Source organism: Choloepus didactylus, chromosome 1 (genome assembly GCF_015220235.1).
Source record: "Choloepus didactylus isolate mChoDid1 chromosome 1, mChoDid1.pri, whole genome shotgun sequence".
Taxonomy (NCBI): Eukaryota; Metazoa; Chordata; class Mammalia; order Pilosa; family Megalonychidae; genus Choloepus; species Choloepus didactylus.
Genome location: NC_051307.1, coordinates 205742309 through 205764609, shown reverse-complemented (window position 1 = coordinate 205764609; position 22301 = coordinate 205742309). Strand labels below are relative to the sequence as shown.

At 48.7% G+C, this 22301-nt stretch overlaps 1 protein-coding gene and 1 long non-coding RNA gene across 2 annotated transcripts in view; both read left to right on the top strand.

Annotated features, from left to right (window-relative positions):
• Positions 1–22301, top strand: part of LOC119505431 (store-operated calcium entry regulator STIMATE) — a 100830-nt gene that overhangs the window by 37811 nt on the left and 40718 nt on the right. Inside the window, 2 exon segments of the mRNA XM_037798220.1 lie at positions 7584–7632; positions 10036–10131. Coding sequence (XP_037654148.1) covers positions 7584–7632; positions 10036–10131 — 145 coding nt within the window.
• On the top strand, positions 14629–20504 carry LOC119505435. Its single transcript, XR_005210740.1, has 3 exons — positions 14629–16804; positions 19311–19423; positions 20488–20504. It is a non-coding gene; the product is annotated as an uncharacterized LOC119505435 (long non-coding RNA).

The window sequence follows — 22301 nt, the reverse complement described above, 5'->3', positions numbered from 1 at the left end:
TGCTGGCTCCAGTATATGGGAGTTCTGTATAAGGAAGAGGGAATAATGGATTTCAGGGAGGCAACCAGCAGTCTCCAATGTGACTTCCTAGGACTTTTTCCCTGCAGGAAAGAAACCGAGTAATTTTGTTTTTTTAAGCACCACCAGAAGGCATTACGGAAGTTTCAGGTTGGGGCTTGGCTGTGGGAATGATCATTCATAATTTAGGGAAAGTGCAAAGACACTTCTGGATTTTTCCTCAATTGCTGATTTCCTCAGTGAGGGTGGATTTGCTCACTGCCTTCCTCCCCACTGAACAGCTTCTGCCCTTTAGGAGCATCGAGACCTCGTCAGGAAGTGTGGTGAGGGCTTCCTGGGCTCAGGGGACCAGCATGGCATGACTCGTGGTCATTGGCCCAGCTGGTGCAGACTGAGAAAGAAGCTTGGCTCAGGCAGCTCGGTGTAGTCCCAGTTCCACTGCTAACTCCCTAGGTGATCTTGGACACCACCACCCCATTTCTCCACCATTTACTGAGGGGGTTGGAGGGGCTCTCACATCTAAACTGCTAGTTTATGAATTGATCCCTAGCTGCCCCTCGTGGCAGTTTCATTGCCATTGAGCTTGACATTTAGCTGGGAGTGGGCTGTTTATCACTTGCCCTGGTGTCTAGTCTGTCACTCTCGATGTGGTGCAGCTTGAGAAATGAGGCCCTTGGGGAGGTGGTCCGGGTCAGCAGCCTGTCACCAGCAAGAGGGCTGTAAAACTGGGGGGTGGGGTGGGGGTGGGGATGCTGGCTATAGGCAGGGGCGTATTTTTCCCCAGGATGCACAGAAATGTGTACAGTCTTTTGTCATGAGCTCGTGGCCTATGGAGGTCCCCATCCTGAGTCGGAAAATCTGCTCACATTTCGAGGTCTGCATGCTCTCAAAGAGGTTGGCAATTTCGTGGTCCCAGCAGAGAGCCTATAACTGTGATTTGCCATAGCCTGTAAGGCGGAAAGATCCAGAGTGTCTACTGTTGTACCTCTTTGAAATGTCAGAAGCTAAAGGGGCTGCTGTGTGGTCTGTAGTCACCTTCCTGCTTCCAGGTTGTCCTTTAGGTGTAAGAATGCTAATATTCCACCATTTTATATCATAATTGATTGCCTCGGTGGGTTTTCATGGCACAGCATTCACAGACTCCTCCTATATCCTCAGCACATAGTGCTCTTCCACCCCTGTCCTGTTGGTTTTGGAAATGCTGTCAGATGAGGAGGGCACAGGGCACTGGCAGCCCTGGTAACCAAGGCCGCTTTGGTCATTGAGGAGCCAGCAAATCCCATTACCCCACTTTATTCGGCCACAAGCCTTTCTTTCCCATCACCTGGCCATTAGGAATCCACCTTGTAACTCCACTTCTCTCAGGCTGGCCCTGCCATTGACCAGACGTCTCTCTTATGTTGTGGTGTGGTTTCATTCTACAAACAGTTGTGCTTTTTATGACTCAGTTTCCAAGTAGGACTGCAGCTGCTACATGGAAATTATTTCCCTTCCGAATTGTGTTGTTTAACTTTTAATGCCACCTCTCATATCTCCCTCCTTGTGACTTAAAATGGCACACCCATGTGTAAAATCCCAGCTTCCTTCCTCCAGTCAGCAGGCACCTGTGGATCACCCGCCCAGGTGGGCTCTGCTGGGGAGAGGGAGGTAGGGACCTGCTCCCTGCCCTCTAAATGCTGGCTGACATCATAGTCACGGCTCGGAGAAGTCTGTGCAAAACAGAGTGACATGCCTTATTCTAACAATCAATGTGTACATGAAACGGACAGAATTGGATAATCCATAATTGCCTTCCTGTTGTGTGGCACAAACAGCACAGCGCAAAACTTCAAGTAGAGTGGGCCTTGAGTGCCAGAGTCCTCAGGGGAGGTGCGGGCCTGGGGATGGGAAGAGCCACAGGCTGTGTTGGAGAGGGAAGGCAGGTGGGATTGGGCAGGGCTGGGAGCCTTGTGAGCTCCCACTTGAGGTGGTGGCGTGGCGAGCCCTTCAGGGCCTGAACACATGAGTAACAAGGTTATTGTACACTGTGGCTGTGCTAAGACAGCCTTGTTCACTTCTAAATTCTTGCCAAAGCAAGAAGGCTTGCTAACAGCTGCACTGGCAGGGATGTGGGGAAATTAACATTCATGTGTTATTGGTGGGTGTGTGAATTCGTACAACCGCTGTGGAGAGCAGTGTGACGATATAAACTGCACATAACCTTTGGCTCGGCAAGCCCACCTCAGGCAGAGACAACACATGGCAAGGACCTCACTGCAGCAACACTTGCAGAGTAAATCAGAGGTGGCACAGCTACTCCATGGGATCCCACACAGCCTCTGATGTAAGACGGAGAGCCCTGTGTATAAAGCGAAACATCTTCCTAGGGGAGGTTTCAGTGAGAGCAGCAGGGGTGGAACAGTGTACAAAGTGTGTGACCATCGTCTCCCTCTTTTAAAGATACACGTATGTGTTTCGTACTTCCCCTAGAATGTTTTTCATAGGATAAAGATCCAGGTAACAGTGGTTGGTGCTGAGAAGGGAAATAAGGAGACTGGGGATTTCAGGAGCTGTGTTTTAGGCAAGTTAAATGGTACGGCATGGATAGATGGAAAGCTCTGGAGGGCAGGGCCCATGTCTGTGTGGCCCACGGTTGTGTTCCCCCCCAGAGTAAGTGCTCAGTATAGGAGGGAGGGAGGGAGAGACAAAGGCCAGGGAAGCCTGTGAGGAGTCCATTTCATCAGCACGGGAAAGCAATCATGAGTTGTTTGGTGGTAGAATGGGGAAAGGGACACCTTCAGAAGACTCTTCAGTTGCAAAATTGGCAGGGGGATTGACAGTTGAGTGGGAGGGAGGAGAGGAAGGAGCCCCGGAGACAAGGACATGGCCGTTGTATGAATAGAAGTGGCGAAGCCAGGGCAGGACTGGCCGGCTGGGCAGGGAGACAGGCCATGATTCTGTCAGCACAGCAATAGGAGGCTGGGGCTGGGAGGGGACGGCAGAGAAGCCCGAGAGGGGGGCGGGCTGCGGGGAGGTAGAGGAGAGCCCCCAGAGGAGCACTGCAGAGCACGGAGAGGATGGCCCGGACAAGAGCAGGGTTGAGGAATCCTGGTGGGGGCACTGTTGGAGAAACCTCGGGTGGAGAGGGAGTGAGGCTGCTGTGGAGAGGTCAGGTTGCAGCTGACAGACCCAAGGTCACACATTTCTCAGAGACCTGTTCACAGGGTGGCTCAGCCCCAGGCCTGGGGATAGTAGATGCAGAGAGGGGGAGAGCTCTGCTGTCACAGGGGAGGCTCTTGGCTCCTGTTGGCATTAAAGGGAAGGAAGGGGATCTGTGTTGGCGGAGTTGGGCCCATTGTCTGTCCTCCAGGCTCCACCCTCCCTTCTCCTCCTCCTTCCTTTGCCCCCTAGGGGCTGCTTCTGACACTACTCCTCTTGGCCTTTGATTCCAGTGCTCCCATGGCTGCGGCTCCAGGAACCCGGCCTGCACTTAAGGTGTGTGGGTAACACTCCCTCTGCCAGCCCTCCCACCTCAGCAGGTGTTGGCGGAGCATGCCTTACGTTGACCTCCTTCCCCAACTGAGCTCTCACCATCTTGCAGGAGCACCGTTACCTGAAGATCCTAGAGCTATGCCTGAAGCACTACCTGTGACATGTGAGGGAGCAGCTGTTGGCCCCCACAGGGAGCAAGCTTGTTTCCATGGGACTGGGTGCCTGGCTCGCCATCCATGTGGGACCCAGAGGCAGCTCCTCGTTTCTTACCACAGGAATGTTTTCCACCACCACCACCCCTAAAACAAAAACAGTCTACGACAGTGTAAATTCCCACCTCTGCAATCACCCTTGACTAATCTCTTTCTCTCACATGCACCCCACATCCACTTTGTCAGCAAATCCTCTTAGGTCAACTTTTAAAGTACAACCAGAATCTGACCACTTCTTACTGACTCTGTGGCTACTTCCACACCAGCTCTCACCATTCTCTCCCTGGATTATTGTAGTGGTCTCAAATGGTCTCCCTGCTCCCACAGATGCCCGCTTTGGCTGCTCCCAGAAGCTGGAGGGCACATCCCACCTCTGCTTGATGCCCTGCAGCTGTCCCCAGGTCACCCCAGTTCATTGCAGGAGAAGTCAGAGAGCTCCCCTGGGCCTCTCCCACCCCCACCCCTACCCCCACCACTTGCTTTCCTCCAGTTCTCTGCCTGGATGGCTCTTCCCCAGATGCCATTTGGCTCAGCCCTTGTCTTCAGGTCTTTGCTCGCCTTCCCCACCCTCCTGGTTGACAGCTGCAAAGCCCACTTCCCAGCCCTCTCTCTCCTTTCCTGCTTAAGTGTGCTATGCGGCACGTGTCACTGCGCAACACACTCCATATTTTACCCTTCTCTCCCCCAGCTAGAGTGTAAGAAAGGCAAGGGTTTTATGTTTCCTCTCCTGCTGAATCTCCAGCACCTAGAATGGTGCTTGTTGTGTGGCAGGCCTCCACAGGATGTTACCAGATGGATGGACGGACTATTCTAGTTTTCTCTACCAAATTAGATCCAGAGCAGCGCTCTTCTTTTAATTAAAAAAAAAAAAAGATTTTTAACTCTGAAATATTCTAGAGAAGGGGGTTGGAAGATGAAGAGGAAGAAGGCAGGAGTCACACTTAACGCTCCTCAGAAGAATTGAAATCCGTTCTGAATTTTGTCAGAGGTGCTCCCATATGGCACCGTGTACACCATTCTCCACTTCCTGTCCCAGAGCCAACTGTAAGCCACACCAGTTTTCTCATGTGCCACTTTGCTGTTAGCCCAAGTCTCTGAGTCATGTTTATCTTTTATTTTTTAAATTTTGAAATAAAAGCTCTCTGAATACGGAAGAATGTTTAAACCATCCAGAATGATAAAAAAAAAATCTTCCCCACTTCCCAAGTTATAATTCATTTCATGGATGGTAACCACTGTTTTAAAAGTTACTTACATTAGTTATGGTGTGATGTCACTTATATGAGGTATCTAAAAATAGCAAATTTGCAGAAACAGAAAGTAGATTAGGGGTTACCTGGGCACCGGGAAGGGGCGGGAGGACAAGGTTTTGCTTGGTGGATACAGAGTATTTGTAAATGAAAATTAATTAAAACATAAAAAATATTTAAAAGGGATATAAATGGAGTCATGATAGGCATATCATTATGCATTTTATTAGTAACATAATTTGGAGATCTTTTTCTGTTTAGCAGCTGCTTAGTATTTCATTGTATGTATGTACCGTGAGGTATGTACCCAAGACCATACTGATGGGCACTGGTTTCTCTCTGGGTTTTGTTGTAACAGGGTGGTGGTGAACACCCTTCCACGTCTCGGTGCTCGGCTGCGGTAATGCTGTAGAACATAGACCTGTCAGGTGCATTGCAGGGCTAAAGGGGCACGGACATTTAAAATTGTGATAAATATTGCCCATTGACCTCTGAACAATTGCAGTGGTTTATTCTTCTGGAATATTTTTTCCCCCAAGTTTGTATTTTGAAAAATTTTTAACTTAAAGAAAAGTCTAAATAATAGTGTAACAAATACGCAAATGCCCTTCACCTAGGTTCACCAGTTATTAATGTTTCACTACATTTACTTCTCTCTTTCTTCCTCTTTATATGTATAATCCCCCTTCCCAAGCCCTCTGAAAGTAAATTGCAGCCATTCTGATACTTCACTCTGTATCTCCTAAGAAGGAGGGCATTCTCCTTGGGATATGTTTTGACGTCCTTTATTCCCTACTATTGCGGACAGATTCCCCTGAAGCAGAAGAACGAGTGAAGGCTTTTTTCCAGATCGTTTTGTCATGGTCCATTTTCCTCCTGGCTGTTTCCTGAATTCCCAGCCCCTCAATGAGACGGCACTTTGGAGGGCCATTTGAGTGAGCAGAACTTCTTGTCCTCAACTCCAGATTCTTTGGCATTGTTGATGTGTTGGGACTGTGATGTACCAGTGAAATGAGAGACCTCCATATAATTCCACTTGTTTTTTGGTCTCTTATCAAAATGTCTCTGTAAATGCTTGTTAGAGACTTGCTAATTCCACTGTATGTACAGGCAGTCTCCTTGCTTTACAAAGTGTGGACTGCCTGTGTTTATTTAGAGAAGTAGGGTGTTTTGGTTTGAGTACTATTATCTCCTTCCCCTTCTCTCACACCCTCACTAGCAACTCAGGACTCTGCCAGAAGATGGTTCTTGTCTGCTCCTGATAGTAACAAGACATCTTCTGTGGATTTGCGTTGGTGTCTGTTTCTTCATCAGTACTTTTGTGTGGGAAAACATCACACATGCAGCACTTTCAGTGTTTGTTTTAGTAGACAGAATCGTCGTCATGGAAATACTCTGCCCAGGGTTTCAGTGGAGGACAAGAAGCTTGGAAAGCCCACTTTTTGTTTCCTTTGGTTCAAACAATTGTGTCTGAACGTATGAATGAACCTGAGCTGAAGGTGTAAATTGGGCGAGTCCTTTGCCCTCTGAGGTTGATTGGGCTGTTGCTGCACGAGCCCTACTCCTGCGGACTGTTCTGTATCTGAGAGCACTACCACCGAGTGCTCTGACAGGACTGCTACCGCAGCCAGCTTCCTTCCTCAGTCCTCCCCACCCCAGAAATCCATCATCTACACAAGTAACAGCCACTTTTCTAAAACACAGTTTTGACTCTGTTTAGAACTTTTCCTGGCTCCTTAAGCTGGTATTCAAGACCCCGTCTCATTTGGCCCCTGCTCAATGTGTCACTCCTGTTACCTGCTTTTCCCCCATCTCCAATTCTGTACTAAAATCACAACAAATGATACCAAACACTCTGCCATGTTTGGTCCCTGCACCTGTGCTTGTGCTGTTTGCTCTGCCCAGAATGCATCTTCTCTCCCCTCCCTGGTCCACTGGCTAAACACTTACCCAGCCTTCAGGACCTGGCTTGAACACCTCCCATATGTGAAGCCTCTCCTGCCCTTCCCCGCCCCCCAGGCAGGGAGAGTTGATTGTGCTTCCTTTGTGCCTTCTTTCTGCCTGACTTACCTCTTATCTAGCACTTACCACACTGTTTGGTTATGTGACTGCCCCCCCTGCTAGACAACTGACTTTTACCTTTGTATCCTTAGAGTCTGGCTTGTAGTAGGCACTCAGTAAATGTGTGGGGTGTGGGTGGGTAGATGGATGGATGGATGGATGGATGGACGGACGGACGGATGGATGGACGGATTTGTCCCTGGACAGAATATATCCCCAAGTTAAGAGTAACTGTAGTCCACTTTGCTGTTCCAATACTTGTATGAGACAACCTTATCACAAGGAAGAAGGAAATGAAAATCTCCACATGCTGCAAGGAGCCATTTTTCTGAAGAGTCTCTACTGGTCATCAGCAATGTGGGGCCTCTGGGACCTTCACTGGGCTTGTAGTATTTTGTCAGATGCTGAAGAGGAAAGATCATGTGAATTTCATCTCAATTTAAAAAGAGGAGGGAGGGGGAAGAGAGAGACCTTAACTTCGTAGTATAAACACTGAGTACATTGATAACCCAGCTTGTTAAGTACATTTTACTTTGTGTCTTTGGAGTTACTGAATGTTCTTTTCTTTTAGTCAAACGCTTCAGAGAACCAAAACACGAACGACGTCCATGGAGGATATGGTACGTATTTTAGCATTAACTCATTCCTAGAATACTTTTGACTAATTTTGGGTTATCATGTGTATGATTGTTTTCTTTTCTTTTTTCTTTTTTTGGGGGGTGGGTTGGGATGAGGGGGTGTTAGAAGATGGAAAGTGATCAATTACACATAACATAAAGTGTCTGCAATCCCCTAGTTGAGTTAATCATCAGGAATTATGTATAATATGAAAGCATTTCTGTTTCTCCAGATAACTTTTTTTTATAGACACTGCTGAGGAGTTAGTCTAATTAACTTGAAGGACCCCTAAATTTTCCATGGAGTAAGTCGCTTAATAAGACCAAAACAGACTATTTTTCATCCAGAGCTGAATTGTATGTCTGGTTCCCCAGTTGATCCCCAAACTATGGCTTGCCCTGAGGAGTCATGTTATCTGAAATATTTTCAGCATATTATTATTGTCAGCAACCTGTCCTGGGAGGGAGGGGGACAGACAAACCGAGAGAACAAAAGTTCCTGTCTCCCATGTCATGCTAGCTAGGATACGTTCACTTGTTGAATGGCACGTTGAGTGGAGTGACTCACCCTTGCATTTTTTTCTTGTTCTCACTTTTATTTTTGGTGGCAAAGCTCATACAGATGAATTCTCTTCTTAGGTAAAATGCCCATAGAATGCAATCCCATACTTAAGCACTATACTTCTTTCCCTCATTTTCCAGATAACTTTTGAGCCCTACCTTTATTTTACTATCACTCTGCTATCCTAATTTGGAAGGCAGGTAATAAAGAAATATATTAGCCCTTGCTGCAGGCTCCTTCGACTGTCTCCCTGTTGTTAACTTATGTTTAAATCCTTGGATCCTATAGTCTGTTTGCTTAAGCTAAAAATAATACAAATTTGGAGATTAGTCATACGTACCATGTAAATGCTCCTCTCTCCAAAACTAGTCTTTCTTGGTCCTAGGATGAGCCTGTGGTGGCAGTTTTTCCTTCTTAAAAGTGATGGTAAAGCTTCGGAAGTAGGTTCCAAAGACAAAACTAAAGAAAAAAACATTAAAAAAAAAAAAATCACTTGGAAGGAGACAGCCAGCTCTTCAGGACAACACTGTCTACAAGAAGCTGCTTTTGGGGGGCTGCCTAAGTCTTGCCCCCACCCTAACAAAGTAGCCATTCTCTGCTCCAGAGAAAACTTCCAGTAAATCGCTGTGATAAAGATCCCTTTATAAAATTTTAAGCATATGCTTTATTGATCCAAAATACACCACTGCCAGTCGTTGATGTTTCTTTTCCCTCAATCGTTTTCTCTCAAATCTGGGTATTTAGAATATGTGATTCCCACTTTGGGGCTGCAAGAAACCTGGTGAAGATCTAGCTTTGGGGCTCTCTCTGCTTTATGCACATTGTTCGTTAGTGACCCCTGCTTCCTGATGATTTTAGAAAATGGTTTTCAAGCCTCAGTCACAGGATTGGTCTGGATAATCTCTAAGGTCCATTCCAGTCCTGACGGCCCCTGGCTGCTGTCCCATGGCTGGGACAGCTGCTCCCCATCTGCCCCATAAGTGGCCTGGTCCAACTCTGGCTGCCTCGTTGGGGAAGCAGAGACACAAGCCATGATCAAAAAGTTCTGCAGCCACAAACTCACAAGTCGTGTCTCCAGGTGTTCATGGCAGAGGGGAAACTAAAGACACATACCCTTATCTCCACCTTGCTCCCATCACATGGACGGGGGTGATGGTATCACAAAGGTTAACAACTTTGTTATTTCCTTTTTTGAAACTCCTGTCATCTAACCCAGGGGTTAGACGACTACTGCCCAGGGGCCAGCAAACTACTGCACAGGGGCCAAATCTGGCCACCAATTGTTTTGATAAATAAAGTGTTACTGTAATGATACTGTCTGTGGCTGCTTTTGTGCTAGGACAGCAGAGCCTAAAATATTTGTTGTCTGGCCCTTTGCAGAAAAAGTTTGTCTACCTCTGATCTAGCCCATTGCTTGAATGGTAGCAGCTAACATTTGTTTAGTGTTTCAACTGCTGTACTGGATTTCTGCACATCTTGTTAATCTTGCACATAGTTAGCTCGTGAGTGAAGCATAATAGGAGCTCTTTAAAAACAGAAGCACCTTGGACTTCATCACAAAACTGTGGCTGAGCAGTTTGAAGTAACAAAAAAAGAAAAACTAAACACACATATTTTAAATAACATTAATCAGCAGCTTTTTAGGAATTTCAAATGTAGTGTTATTACAGGTTATAAAATGTAGCTGAAATGCCAAGCCTGGGTTAGTACTAACTGTCCCAGGAAGAAGTGACTAGTAATTGGAAGTTTGGGGCATTTTCTGATTTCGGATTTCTCAATTTTCCCCAAATTGGATACTACTCTCCTGTTGCAGTGATAACAAGTGATGGTTCTATTTTGTACAGGTTTTTAGACACTTCCAAACAAGCCATAGGAATGCTGTTCATCCACTTTGCCAATGTATACTTAGCAGATCTCACCGAAGAGGACCCTTGTTCACTGTAAGTGCCCCACATTTGAGTACAAACACCGCCTGCTCCCACTGAGAATGGAGGCTGGCCTTGCTTTGTGCAGCCAGTCATGCTCCCTCTGGCTTGGAGGGGGGGCAACTCCCATTTCTCCTCTCCACTCCTCTGAGAGGTCATCCTGTAAGTGCTGCCTGTGAGCTCAAATACACAGCTGTCAGTTGGCTCTTAGGGCTTTGCATGGTAACAGTTGCCTTGTCAGCATGCAGGAATTGCAATTTCATCCTAGCCAACCTAAGTCCTGTCCTCAGCTATCTAGAACCTGGCAGACAAGATAACTCCCTGAAGGGAGTGTCTTTGGGGTGTCAGCCACGTGGGGTCAGAACCCTTGTTGACCATTATGGACCTCTTTGACCTCAAAACTCTGGGCTGGTTCACCTTGTCCATGCTGTCTGCCTTCCACCAGCCCCCAGAGCAGTCTGTGTGAAATCCGAATTGGTCCTGACATGCTGTCCTCCTTGCTGATGGCATCGGATAGCTCCTCTCTTAGCACAATGAGTGGCAAAGGAGTCTCATCTGCCTCATTCTGGCTCTGTCTCCTAGCCTTCCTGGCTCAAACTTGAGGCTCCAGCCTCTTTGGGATGCTTCTGGTTGCCCCCTCACCACCAGCTGTTTCCTGCCTCTGTGTCTTTGCTTGCACTGCCCTCTGCCTGGAATGCCCCCCAGCACTGCCCTGCTGTGCCTTTGAAGGAGAACTTCAGTGTATATTTCAATTCATTTGGACTGGAAGATACTTTTAAACTTCTCTTTTTGGGTGACAGTTTGCTGTTTTGAGATTCAGTCCAGGCCCAGATTTCAGAAGAAAATTATGAAGTCTCCCTCCCCAGGGTCTTTCCTCAGATTGGGACAGGTCTGGATAGGTTGCAATCTATGTGGATGTTGGGGGTGTAGCCCCAAAGCAGGGGACTGGAAGGGTGTTCTCCCATAGGTGAGGTCATTAGGAAAGGGCCTTGTCACTTGCAGCCTTGAGCCCAAACTTGGCATCCTGCTGTATCATCTTTTTTTTTTTTTTTTTTTTTTTTTTGGGATGTTTTCATTTATTTTTTTTTAATCATCATTTTATTGAGATATATTCACATACCACGCAGTCATACAAAACAAATTGTACTTTCGATTGTTTACAGTACCATTACATAGTTGTACATTCATCACCTAAATCAATCCCTGACACCTTCATTAGCACACACACAAAAATAACAAGAATAATAATTAGAGTGAAAAAGAGCAATTGAAGTAAAAAAGAACACTAGGTACCTTTGTCTGTTTGTTTGCTTCCCCTACTTTTCTACACATCCATCCATAAACTAGACAAAGTGGAGTTTGGTCCTTATGGCATTCCCAATCCCACTGTCACCCCTCATAAGCTACATTTTTATACAACTGTCTTCGAGATTCATGGGTTCTGGGTTGTAGTTTAATAGTTTCAGGTATCCACCACCAGCTACCCCAATTCTTTAGAACCTAAAAAAGGTTGTCTAAAGTGTGCGTAAGAGTGCCCACCAGAGTGATCTCTCGGCTCGTTTTGGAATCTCTCTGCCACTGAAGCTTATTTCATTTCCTTTCACATCCCCCTTTTGGTCAAGAAGATGTTCTCCATCCCACGATGCCGGGTCTACATTCCTCCCCGGGAGTCATATTCCACGTTGCCAGGGAGATTCACTTCCCTGGGTGTCTGATCCCACGTAGGGGGGAGGGCAGTGATTTCACCTTTCAAGTTGGCTTAGCCAGAGAGAGAGGGCCACATCTGACCTGCTGTATCATCTTGATGTTATTATCTGGGGTAGGCTGAGAGCCATCTGCTTACCCAGGATGGCCTGGGGTTAGGAAACCTACTTCCTGGTGCAGCCTTGGCCACACTGCTTTCACTTGCAGCACCTCCAGGGCCCATCTACAAAGAGAAGGTATTGACAACCTGTATCACATCTGGGATATAGAAAGGGCTGGAAGATGCATTGCTGTTTGAAAAATCTCAGGTGCTCAGCCTGGAGGAGAAAAGGCCCAAGATGGAGCTTGTCGTAGTGAAAAGAACACTCAATGAAGAGTCCAGTCTGTGGGAAGACAGCTTAACTTCTCCAGCCTCAGTTTCCTCATTTGTCTTGTGTACCCTGCCAGCCTTGTGGGATTACTGAGAAAGTTTCCTAAGATGATGAGTATACATACTTGTTGGAAACCAAAACCGTAGGGACACTTATCAGAAAAGACATTAATGGTTCAGTTGGAGGATTGTTATCAGTTGTTATCACCCCAAACTGGAGAAAGACACGAGAGGTCCAGCAGTCACTTGAGCTTTTGGGTAGGAGCCTGAGCAGGGGGCATAGGCATTGCTCTGGGAGTGGAGAGGCCCTGGGTGGTGAGGATGAGCACTGAACTGACATCCCTCTGAGTGCTCCGTCTGTGACTTGCTCTATGACTTTTCTTGGGAGTCTGTGCACTGCAAAGGGAAGCAGGTTTCAGCTCAGGGAGAAAAGAAACCTACAGACCTGGGAATGAGCTGCTTCCTGTGGCCAGAGGAGTCCCCAGTGCTCAGGGTGCTGCTTTCAGGGGGAATTGAGCTTTTGTGATGTCAGGGTCCTGCAATCCTGAGGAGCTGTGATTCTGATGAGACATGAGTATAGCGATTACTCTGTGCCAGGCAGTGTTCTAAGTACTCTATACATAAAGATACTCACTGAATCCTCACGAGATCCCTGCAGTAGAGATACTTTGATTGGTCCCACTTTACATTTGGGGGAACTGAGGCACTGAGAGCTTATGTGACTTGCTCACGTTCACCCAGCTCAGGAGTGATGGAGCTGAGACTTGAACCCAGGCAGTCTGACTCCAGAGCCCAGATGATGCCCTGCTGTCTGCCAGGCTCACTGGACTAGGTTGAGATTCAGAGTACAGAGTGTAGAACTTTCTATCTTTGTTCTCAGGGCCTGGAACCTGGTAAGCTCAATAAATAATTGGTGAGGGAATGAATGAACTAAGGCATGTATGAACATCAGGAGTTCCTGTTATTTTCAGGATAGGTTTCAGATGTGAGAAGCCTTCAAAACCAATTAGACGGATGTGTCTGAGAGCTGTGTAGCCCGGGGCCAGAGCTCGGTGTGAACTTGAGAAGTTGCCTTGGAGGCAGCTGCTGTTCCTTACATCTCTGGTCTCAGAGACCCCTTGTGATTTTGAAGAGGAAGGGCAGGCAGGAGGAAATGCTTCCCCGCCCTTTCTCCACACTGGTTTCGGAGATGCTTGGGGACCCTGGCAGGGCCTCAAGTAGAAGGAGCTGCTTCCTTGGGCATCAGGGTGTGGTGTACATCCCCTAAGCCGAGGCTTGGGGTGGGAGGCTGGGGGTCTGCGTAAAATGTCTCAAGCCTCAGCAACTTGAAAGCTCAAAACTGGTCTTGTGTCCTGGAGTTTACGTGGAGGGATTTCAGAGCCACCTGCTATCACCAAAGGGTAGTACCTGACCCAGGCACCTGTACATCTCCACAGAGTTGGGGCGTGTAGTCGGTAGCTAGATCTTGTGTCCTTATGCTCCTTATGCTCCCAAGATGTGTTTCAACAACTTCTGCTGTCTACAGTTCTCTGGGTACAGGGCCCCTGAGGGAAAGTGGGGAGGGGGCCTTTCCTTGAGAAGGGAAAAGAAGGTTTTGTGCCTGACAGATAGAAATAGACCTTGAAAGAACCCGTGGTCAGGGTGAGCCTTCTATTCTGACCCCTCTTTCCTTCTACCCACTTTCTTGCTTTTTCCAGTGGAGAAAGCATCTCTACTTAAGCTCTCTACTTAAAATGTGACTCTGTGGCAGGCTCTGAGGCCGCAGGGATGAGCGAGGCCCATGTGGCCCTGCCCTCTGGGTCAAAGGCGGCCAAGACTGTTCTCCTGACCTGCACTGTGCAAGCAGCACTCTCACAGGTGGGAGGGACCCTCAGGTTATGAACAGAATGACTGAACAAAAATTTTTGTTTACGCTTTTAAATTCTGTTTTCCTATTAATTTCCTTGGCTGCTTCCGGATCCTCTGTTTTCTGTAGACTCTTCACTCGCAAGAATACTTGGCAGGAATCTCCTCCATCCCTCCTTCAAGTGTTAAACCCGTGATGGGTAGTAAGCACATTGGTGTTGGGGGGGGGCATTATGTGGGGGCCCCTGGAAGTGAGAGCTGCAGCCTCTTGCATAGGCCCATTTAAGTCTACCTGCCCCTGATAACAAGGCAGAATAAAATGCTGTCTTCAGCTTCTCTCCAGCCTCTACCTATGTTGGCCTCGACCCTTGGTCCTGCTAAGCACCATACTGAGGGCCTAGCTAGGTGGCATTTGTTCCCTGGGTGGCTCCTCCTGACCATGCCATGTGACCCCTCCACATAGGTACCTCATAAATTTCCTTTTGGATGCCACCGTGGGCATGCTGCTCATCTACGTGGGTGTGCGAGCCGTGAGCATCTTGGTGGAGTGGCAGCAGTGGGAAGCGCTGCGTTTCGGCGAATATGGTAATGTACCATGGTCACTAGCTGAGGGCATGGTGGGGGTCTGCCTGGAAGGGGCTCTGCTTCTTGCCCTTTGCAGCCAGCCAGGCAAGTGCAGTTCCAAAGAAGGTTTGGGTGCTGGTAGGAGGGTGAGGGGTAGAGTAGGGGCTAATTTCTGGGGCCTGATCACCATCCTCCCAAAAGTATCAGAGTGCCCCAAGTCTGAGGCATGTGGGGGCCACTTCACTGCCCAAGCAATTTCCTATGTGGCAGGAAAAGTAGGAGCCAGAGACCCCTAGATGCAGGGAGCTGCCGAATGTCTGCCTCTCCTAGCAGAGGGCAGTGGCGGTCCCACCTGCAGGGTGCAAGGCCACCAGTCTGCCAGGCCTCCCCCAGAGCTCAAACTACCTGCCTAGTATGTTTGAAAGAGTGAAGTGGCCCTTAGTTTGGTAGGTGCTCAGCAGGGTGGGGGCAAGCACTGCCCCTTTTCCTACTGCCTGTCTTTGCTTGTTCTCTAGCCGGGCCATTCCACTGCTGAGTGGAGCTTGCAGGCCAGGACTGGAGGGTTCGTCCCCGCCTCTGGGGCCAAGTTGGCTTTCTCTGTCTCCCAACTGCAGGCTGGCCCTATCCAGCAGCTGGCATGTACCAGTCCCCAGGGATAACAGGCCCATGTGCAATTATGGAGACACAGCTTAAAATGGCTCAGCTAGGGCCCCTCCCATCTCATCAGACCCTGTGAGATACAAGCCTGGTTTGGAGGCTGCCTTTGTGGCTGACTCCAAACCCAGTTGTAGTGCCTTTTACTTTGTACTCCCTTAGAAATGGCTAGATGTGGTCTTGACAGAGGCTGGCTGTGAGAGGTGCCTTCTTTGGCCCTTGCTGCCCTCTGGGGCTCACCTGACTCAGGACAGAGGGTTAAGGGGTAATGGCAGCGCGTTCCCACCTTCCAGTCCGGCTCCTGCTGTCTGTTGATACAAGGCAGAATCGCCTGTCAATGAGAACAACATCAGTGGAGCATTTGCCGTGAAAGGGGCACATGGGACAGGAAGGAGAAAATTTGGATGGAATTCCAGATCCCTACTCTCTTTTCTTGGCCATGCCTCTCAGAGATCATGGCTTGGGGCGCGAGGGCCTAGATGGCCAAGACTCATAGGAAACTGACATTTTAAAAGGAGAGCTGATTTGTGAAGCCAGCTGTGAGTGGCTTGGATATTTCTAGAAATCTTAAGTAATTGTCTCCAGTGAGTGGAGATGAGCTCAGGGGAGGGCTTTTCTTAGTCCTGTCCATGAGTCACTGTCTTAAGATAGTGTCTGACACGGCGTGTGCCTTCCGCGGCTCCAGGAAGGCCTCTGAGAAGCCCCAAGGCATTGATTCCTGAGCTTGGAGGACTGCAGTGGGCCACAGCTCATGTGGACCAACGACAGCATTATCCTCAGGTGTAGAACAGGCAGCGAAGCTAAGTGACACAGGGAACTCACCCGGCCAGCACGTGGTGGAGGGCCCTCATGTCTACCACACCAGGATACCTCGTACCTCCCACCACCTCCAGGATGACTGCTTAGAACCACTTCTTTGCCATTAAGATCCCTTCTGGAAGTCAGGGTTCTCAACTTGGCTGTAACTGAGTGGTGCTAAGGTAGATCCACCTACAGCCAGTTATGAGCTGCCTGTGACCTGGGAATGGAGATCAGGTCTGGTCCTGATACATCAGACATCATGGTATTATTTGTTCCCAATATGTTTTGTCTGCATCCTCAAGATTAGATAGAAAGGAAGAAGGCAATGGTTTTTCGATTCTCCTGCTTCCATGCTACCCTTCTCTACCCAGTTGGCGTGCCTCAGCCCCTGTCCCAGTCAACCCACCACACCCTCTGGGATCAGTCTTCAAGCCAGGATGTCTATTGCTGCTACAAAAAATTACTGCAAACTTAGTGTTTAAAACAACACAAATGTATTATTTTACAGTTCTGTAATTCAGAAGTCTGACATGGGTCTTGGTGGGCTACAGTCAAGGTGTCAGCAGGGCTTTGTTCCTTTCTGGAGGCTCTAGGGGAGAATCTGTTTCTTTGTCCTGTCCAGCTTCTGGAGGCCACCAGAATGCCTTGACTTGTCACCCCCTTCCTCCTTCTTCAAAGCCAACAGAAGCAGGTTGAGTTCGTCTCACGTGACATCACTTGAATGCTCTCTTCTGCCTCTCTCTTCCACTCGTAAGGACTCTTATGATTATATTGGGCCCTCAATTAATCCAGGACAATCTCCCTATGTCAGGGTCAGATGATTAGCACCAGAATTCCACCTACAACCTTAATTCCCCTTTGCCATATAACCTGACATATTCAAGGGTCCCGGAGATTAGGATATGGATATCTTTGGGGAGGCCTTATTCTGCCTACCACCCCATTAACCAGCCCCTCCATGTAGGCCCCGTAACTCTTTCCTCGGGTCAACGAGGAGGGCTGGTTTTCTAGGTAGTCTCCTTTGTTCCTGGAAGACAAGGCACAAACTTGCTAACAAGAACATGGGACTTGGGGGATGAGACAGCTTGGCCCTGAGGGCGAGCCGGGATCTGGATGATCCCTGGTGTCTGCATCAGGTGACCAGGCCACTTCTCCCGTACGGAGGCCCTGACAACAAGGTCTGCCTTGCGTGGGCCGCAGCGCCTATGGGCTTTGTCACCCATACCTGTCCACACGCTCCTCTGGGAGCCTCTCTAGACACAGATGTGTCCCCTCCTTTTGGCCCTTTCCCCTGCAATTTATCCTGAGGGAATAATAATTCAACAAAAACGGAACACCCATGTTCCCGAGGTCGTCCAGTGCAGTAAAAAGCAGAACGCGGTGAGAATGCCTGGCATGTCTGTCCTTGAAAGATGAGGCCATGGAGAACGTTTGATAGGCTTGAAACAGAAATCAGAAAACAAACACCCATTGCAACTGTGGCCATGCATGATCTGGATGCAGAAAAGGAAATGCTGTGTTAGAGTGGGATTATGGATGATTTTTTTTTTCCACCATGTTTAAGCTTTCTCATTGTAGCATCTAAATGAAAAAAGAGGCAGCTGCAGCTCAGTTGTGGAGCAGAAACTCAGGGCAGTTTGAGGGGCAGCATGAAGCAGACAGGAGGAAAACATTTTCCTCTTAGTCACTTAAAACTAAGAGAAAATGGAGTAAGTGCACTCTGAGCAAGTGGACTTTCATTTGATATTAAATAAGCATTGCCACTTGCCCTGTTGACTTTTAATCATGCCAGTTCAGATTCAGAGAAATTTCTTAGTAGCACTCTCCATCTGACTGTCCCCAATCCTACTTAACGTTTTTTAACAAATATTTTGATCTGTTGTTTTTGAGAACTTACCAAAAGGATTATAAAATGCCATTAAAATCTAGCTAAGAGGGATTGTGCTTCTGAATTTTTTTTTCCTCCCTCAAACGTCCCTTATCCCAGAAGTGAAAGTAGATAGGAAGACTTTAGGAGAGACAACCAATGTCTTTCCTTATGCTTTCTGCAACACTTCTCCCAGGGTTTTTCCAGAAAAGGCAAAGGCCTTGTGTTTTGTCCATTACAGCTGCATAAAGGCATTCACTTGCCATTCTACTGTGCACAATTGGCAGGCTCCAGCGGAGCCAGGGACCTCCAGTACAGATGCCTGGGGATTGCTACATAAGCGGTAGAAATTAATGAGAAACTGGAGATTTCTGTTTGGGACAAACTCTTCTCATAGCCTTTGCCTCCCCTAAAATGTTACTCCCTCTCCCCCTTTTCTGGCCAGCTGTGGCCCAGGCAGCCCCGGCAGACTTCCAGGCCCACCCCCACTCTCCTCTGGATCTCACACTTTGGAGAGCTATGTGTGGCTCCCCGGGGCCTACCCCTTGGGTTCTGCCTGTCACTGGGGATGTAGATTATTGCCTGCAGGGGCTGGCCTCTGCCCTTCATCAAGTCCCTTTTGAAGCATTTTGAAGGGCCTGAGTGACCCCCAACTTGGACTGTTGGATCCCTCTGTTCTCAAGCCTGATGACTGATGGAATCACAAATTGCCCTTTGTCACATCCTCAGGACATGGTCTACCACTCCTACCTCCTTGCCTTGAACTTTCTTCTCCTGCTTGTCTCCAGCCAAGCCATGTTTGCCTGACCTGTACTAAACAGTCAGAATATGATTTCTTCCAAGTCAGATTTCTGCTCTCAGAGCTGAAGGCAGCAGGAGTGGCCGGGAGAGTGGGACTAGGGGGCAAGAGGTGGAAAGGTAGGAGGTGAGCAAAGAGGCTGATTGCTGCCTTCATGATTCAAAAACAGCAGACCTCTTGGGGGTGGAGGAAAGGCTGGAAAGTGCCACTGTCACTGGAAAAATCAACAACGGATAATATTAGCAGTCTTGCTTAATCCAGCTTCTGCTGCCAGCAGAGCAAAAAGAACCAGCTTTTCTGAGCTCCTGCAATGGGCACTCATTAACTTTAGTACTTTTTAATTAACTCTTAGATTCTATTGAAAGAAAGGCCACTATGGTAACTCCAAATCAGGAACTCTCCAACTGAGTTTATTTAAAACACTCATGTTTTTCTGTGAGGGATGAAGTGATTCTAGCTCTTATGGAGCACGTTAAGCACTCTGGAAGCCAAGGTTCTGGTGTGCCGGTTGGGGTGTGAGGGCTCATTAGGAGCTGGAGGGGAGCAGGCCCGGGACCCTTGTGTGACCTCGTGTCTGCCTGTCTCCGCAGGAGACCCGCTGCAGTGCGGAGCCTGGGTCGGACAGTGTGCTCTATACATTGTGATCATGATTTTTGAAAAATCCGTCGTCTTCATTGTCCTCCTAATACTTCAGTGGAAAAAGGTTTGCCTCTCTCCCCTGCCCTGGCAGCTCCTTGTGAAGCTAAGCAGACAGTACCTCGTCCCCCTCCCTCATCCCCTGCTGCCACCCTGTTAGAAAACCAGATTTATTGTTGTTTTTTCACCTCCATGAAGACACCCTAGATTTGATCTTGTATAACAGCTACTTGTCCTTCTTTTACTTAGCATCCATCTACTTTATTTATACAAGTGTCTACTCTAAATGATGCCATGGGATAGATAGAGCAAGTAAAAATACCTTCCCTGCCTTCGGGCTGCTTAGGGTCCAATATTAGGCTTCAGGCCTTGAAACTGCAAATGCTCTTTTCACTTACAAATGTACTTCTCACACGACTTCCTGGTTTCATGGTTTAAGCAAGCCTTTTAGTGTGCCAGGCACCATCCTTGGTCTCTGACCACGCTGTGTTCTATGCTGATGCCCTGGCAAGCCCGCAGCTTCCCCCACCCCGGCCTCTGCTCGCTGACCCCAGTGCTGGGCGGAAAGCTTTCATTGCTCATTTCCAGGGTGGCCTGTGGGAAACCAGCCCAAGGGCCTTCAGGAGCAAGTGGCTCAGATCCTGGCCTCCCTTTGGCTCTATCTGTGGCTGCATTTGTTTTGTTGTTTAAGGAAGTAACCCAAGCATTGTCAGAGCTGTTGTCCTTCACGAGGTAGTTGGGGGTTCAGAAAGAGGTCTGGCACCTCCTTGCCAGCCTCTGTAAGGAGCCTCCACTCTCCTCCCGCCCTCCAACTCCCTGAAGTCCACACGCCGCCCTGAGGGCTTCAGGCCACTCTCCACTCTGCCGGGAGCCAGGTGGAAATTGCCTTGTCTGGCTCAGTGGTGGTGAGCCTGCTGTGCTTTGTAAGTCCATGTGGAGGGAGAAGCTGCTAGAAGTACTAACTGCTCAAAGGAATCTCCAGGGCAGCTCTGTGTGTGCCACCCCAGGCTTTCTGTCAGGATTCTGGGGACAGGGTCTAAGCTAAGCCCCCCTCTTTCAGGATCTAAGGGGTGATTTCAGGCACTTCCCTACAGTCCCTCTCCACCTCACTGAGTCTGCTTCTCTTTACAGGTGGCCCTATTGAATCCCATTGAAAACCCAGACCTGAAACTGGCCATCGTCATGCTGATCGTCCCCTTCTTTGTCAATGTCAGTGCTATGTTGCGTATTTTACCCTAGTTTGCTTCCTGCCTTCCAGAGTTCCTGTTCAAAGTTCTGAGTCTGACAGAGAAAACTCACCTTACAACCCTCAGGTTCCTTCCTAAAACTGTCTCTGTGACCATTTGCCATCCCCTCTTACTCACCATCCCTACCGCCAGAGCTGGAAATGGCAAATCCTCTGCCCCAGGGCCCCTGTCTAAGATGAGTGGTCCTGAGAACTCTGTCTTCCCTTCTTAGCCAGGAGGAACCCTAACCCATGGGCATACCAGCTTCTAGATCAGGATCGTTATGAGTTCATCCTAGGCATTTATTCCTGACCACAGATCTCAAAGAGAAATTCACAAGCACATTGGCTAGTAGTTAGGAAATGGAAGAAATGGTAAAAGAATCTAGGTAAACAGATGGTGACGGGGTATGCCAGCCCCCACAAGAAGCCCACAGGGAGGAGCCCGGACCAGGTGTCCTTGGCTCCACGCCTCGCTGTGCCACCTGCAGGGCCGAGGGCCAGGACAGGCTGCCCATCAGGTACCCATGCTGAGAACCCCTCAGGGCAACAGGGCAAGAACTGCCTTACCCTGCTAAAGAGAAGAGAGCTGAAGCAAAGGACATAGAGATGGAGAATCTTTTCTTAGCTTCGGAGGGATGGCAGGAGGACTGAATGAGGCTTTCTTTCCATAGTTCTGGATTTTGTAGTCTGGAATGGAGGTAGGGAGGGTGGGATTGGGACTGCTCTACTCTTCTTTGCTTTGCTAAATGGCTTACCCCAAAGTAACCTGTGCTTTTTCTTCCCACAGGCTTTGATGTTTTGGGTAGTAGACAATTTCCTCATGAGAAAGGGGAAGACGAAAGCTAAACTAGAAGAAAGAGGAGGCCAACCAGGACTCAAGGAATGGGAGCAAGGTGCGCTATCGAAGGGCCGCCTCCCACGAGGAGTCTGAGTCTGAGGTAGGGGCCTCTTCGATGTTCTCTGAGGACCCATGCCACGGGACTGGTGGCCCAGGAGGTCTCTGGTCTCATGTTTGCATGTGGTCTTCTCTTGGCTCGAGTCCCCGGGCAGCCCGGGGGAGAGAGTAGAGGCTGAGCCAGAGAACGGCGCAGGTCACAGACAGCTGCCTGCCAGCCAGCAACAGGGCCGGGCTGGGCCTTGCGGGGACTCACTCTCAGCCCCATGGGCCTTCCTATGGCAGGAAGGTGGAGCGCAGGAAGGTGGAGCTCAGGAAGGTGGAGCATCTGGAGGGTGGCTTGCCTCTGACAGTCCCCCTGTCAGTGAAGAGAGACAGAAAGGGAGGAGCTGCCTTGACCCAGGGAAGCTGGAAGGATACTCATGGGCCTATAGTTGGCCTCTGAACATTAAGGGGTTTGAATCCCTGCCCACCACTGAAGAGCAAGGGGAGCGATGGCTGAGCTAAGCAAGCTGAGAAAATGTAGGAGTAGCAGGACCTCCTAGGGAGAACCTTAGTCCCCTTCTTTTCAGGTCTCCTAAGTTGGAAGGTTTGGTCTTCAGGGAGACTGGTGTTCATAAATAGGAGCATAGAAGCAAGGATATGTTCTGGGCAGCCCACAGCGCTCTCCTTATACCCTGTGCTCCGTGTGCTGGGGGCAAAGCAGGATGCCCCATGCGGAAGCCTTGTTAAGCAACCACAGCGTGCTGAGCACTGTGCTGAGCCTACTTCTTCCCCCAGGAGGCCTTCAGACTCATGGATGAGGTGAAGGTGAATGTATAA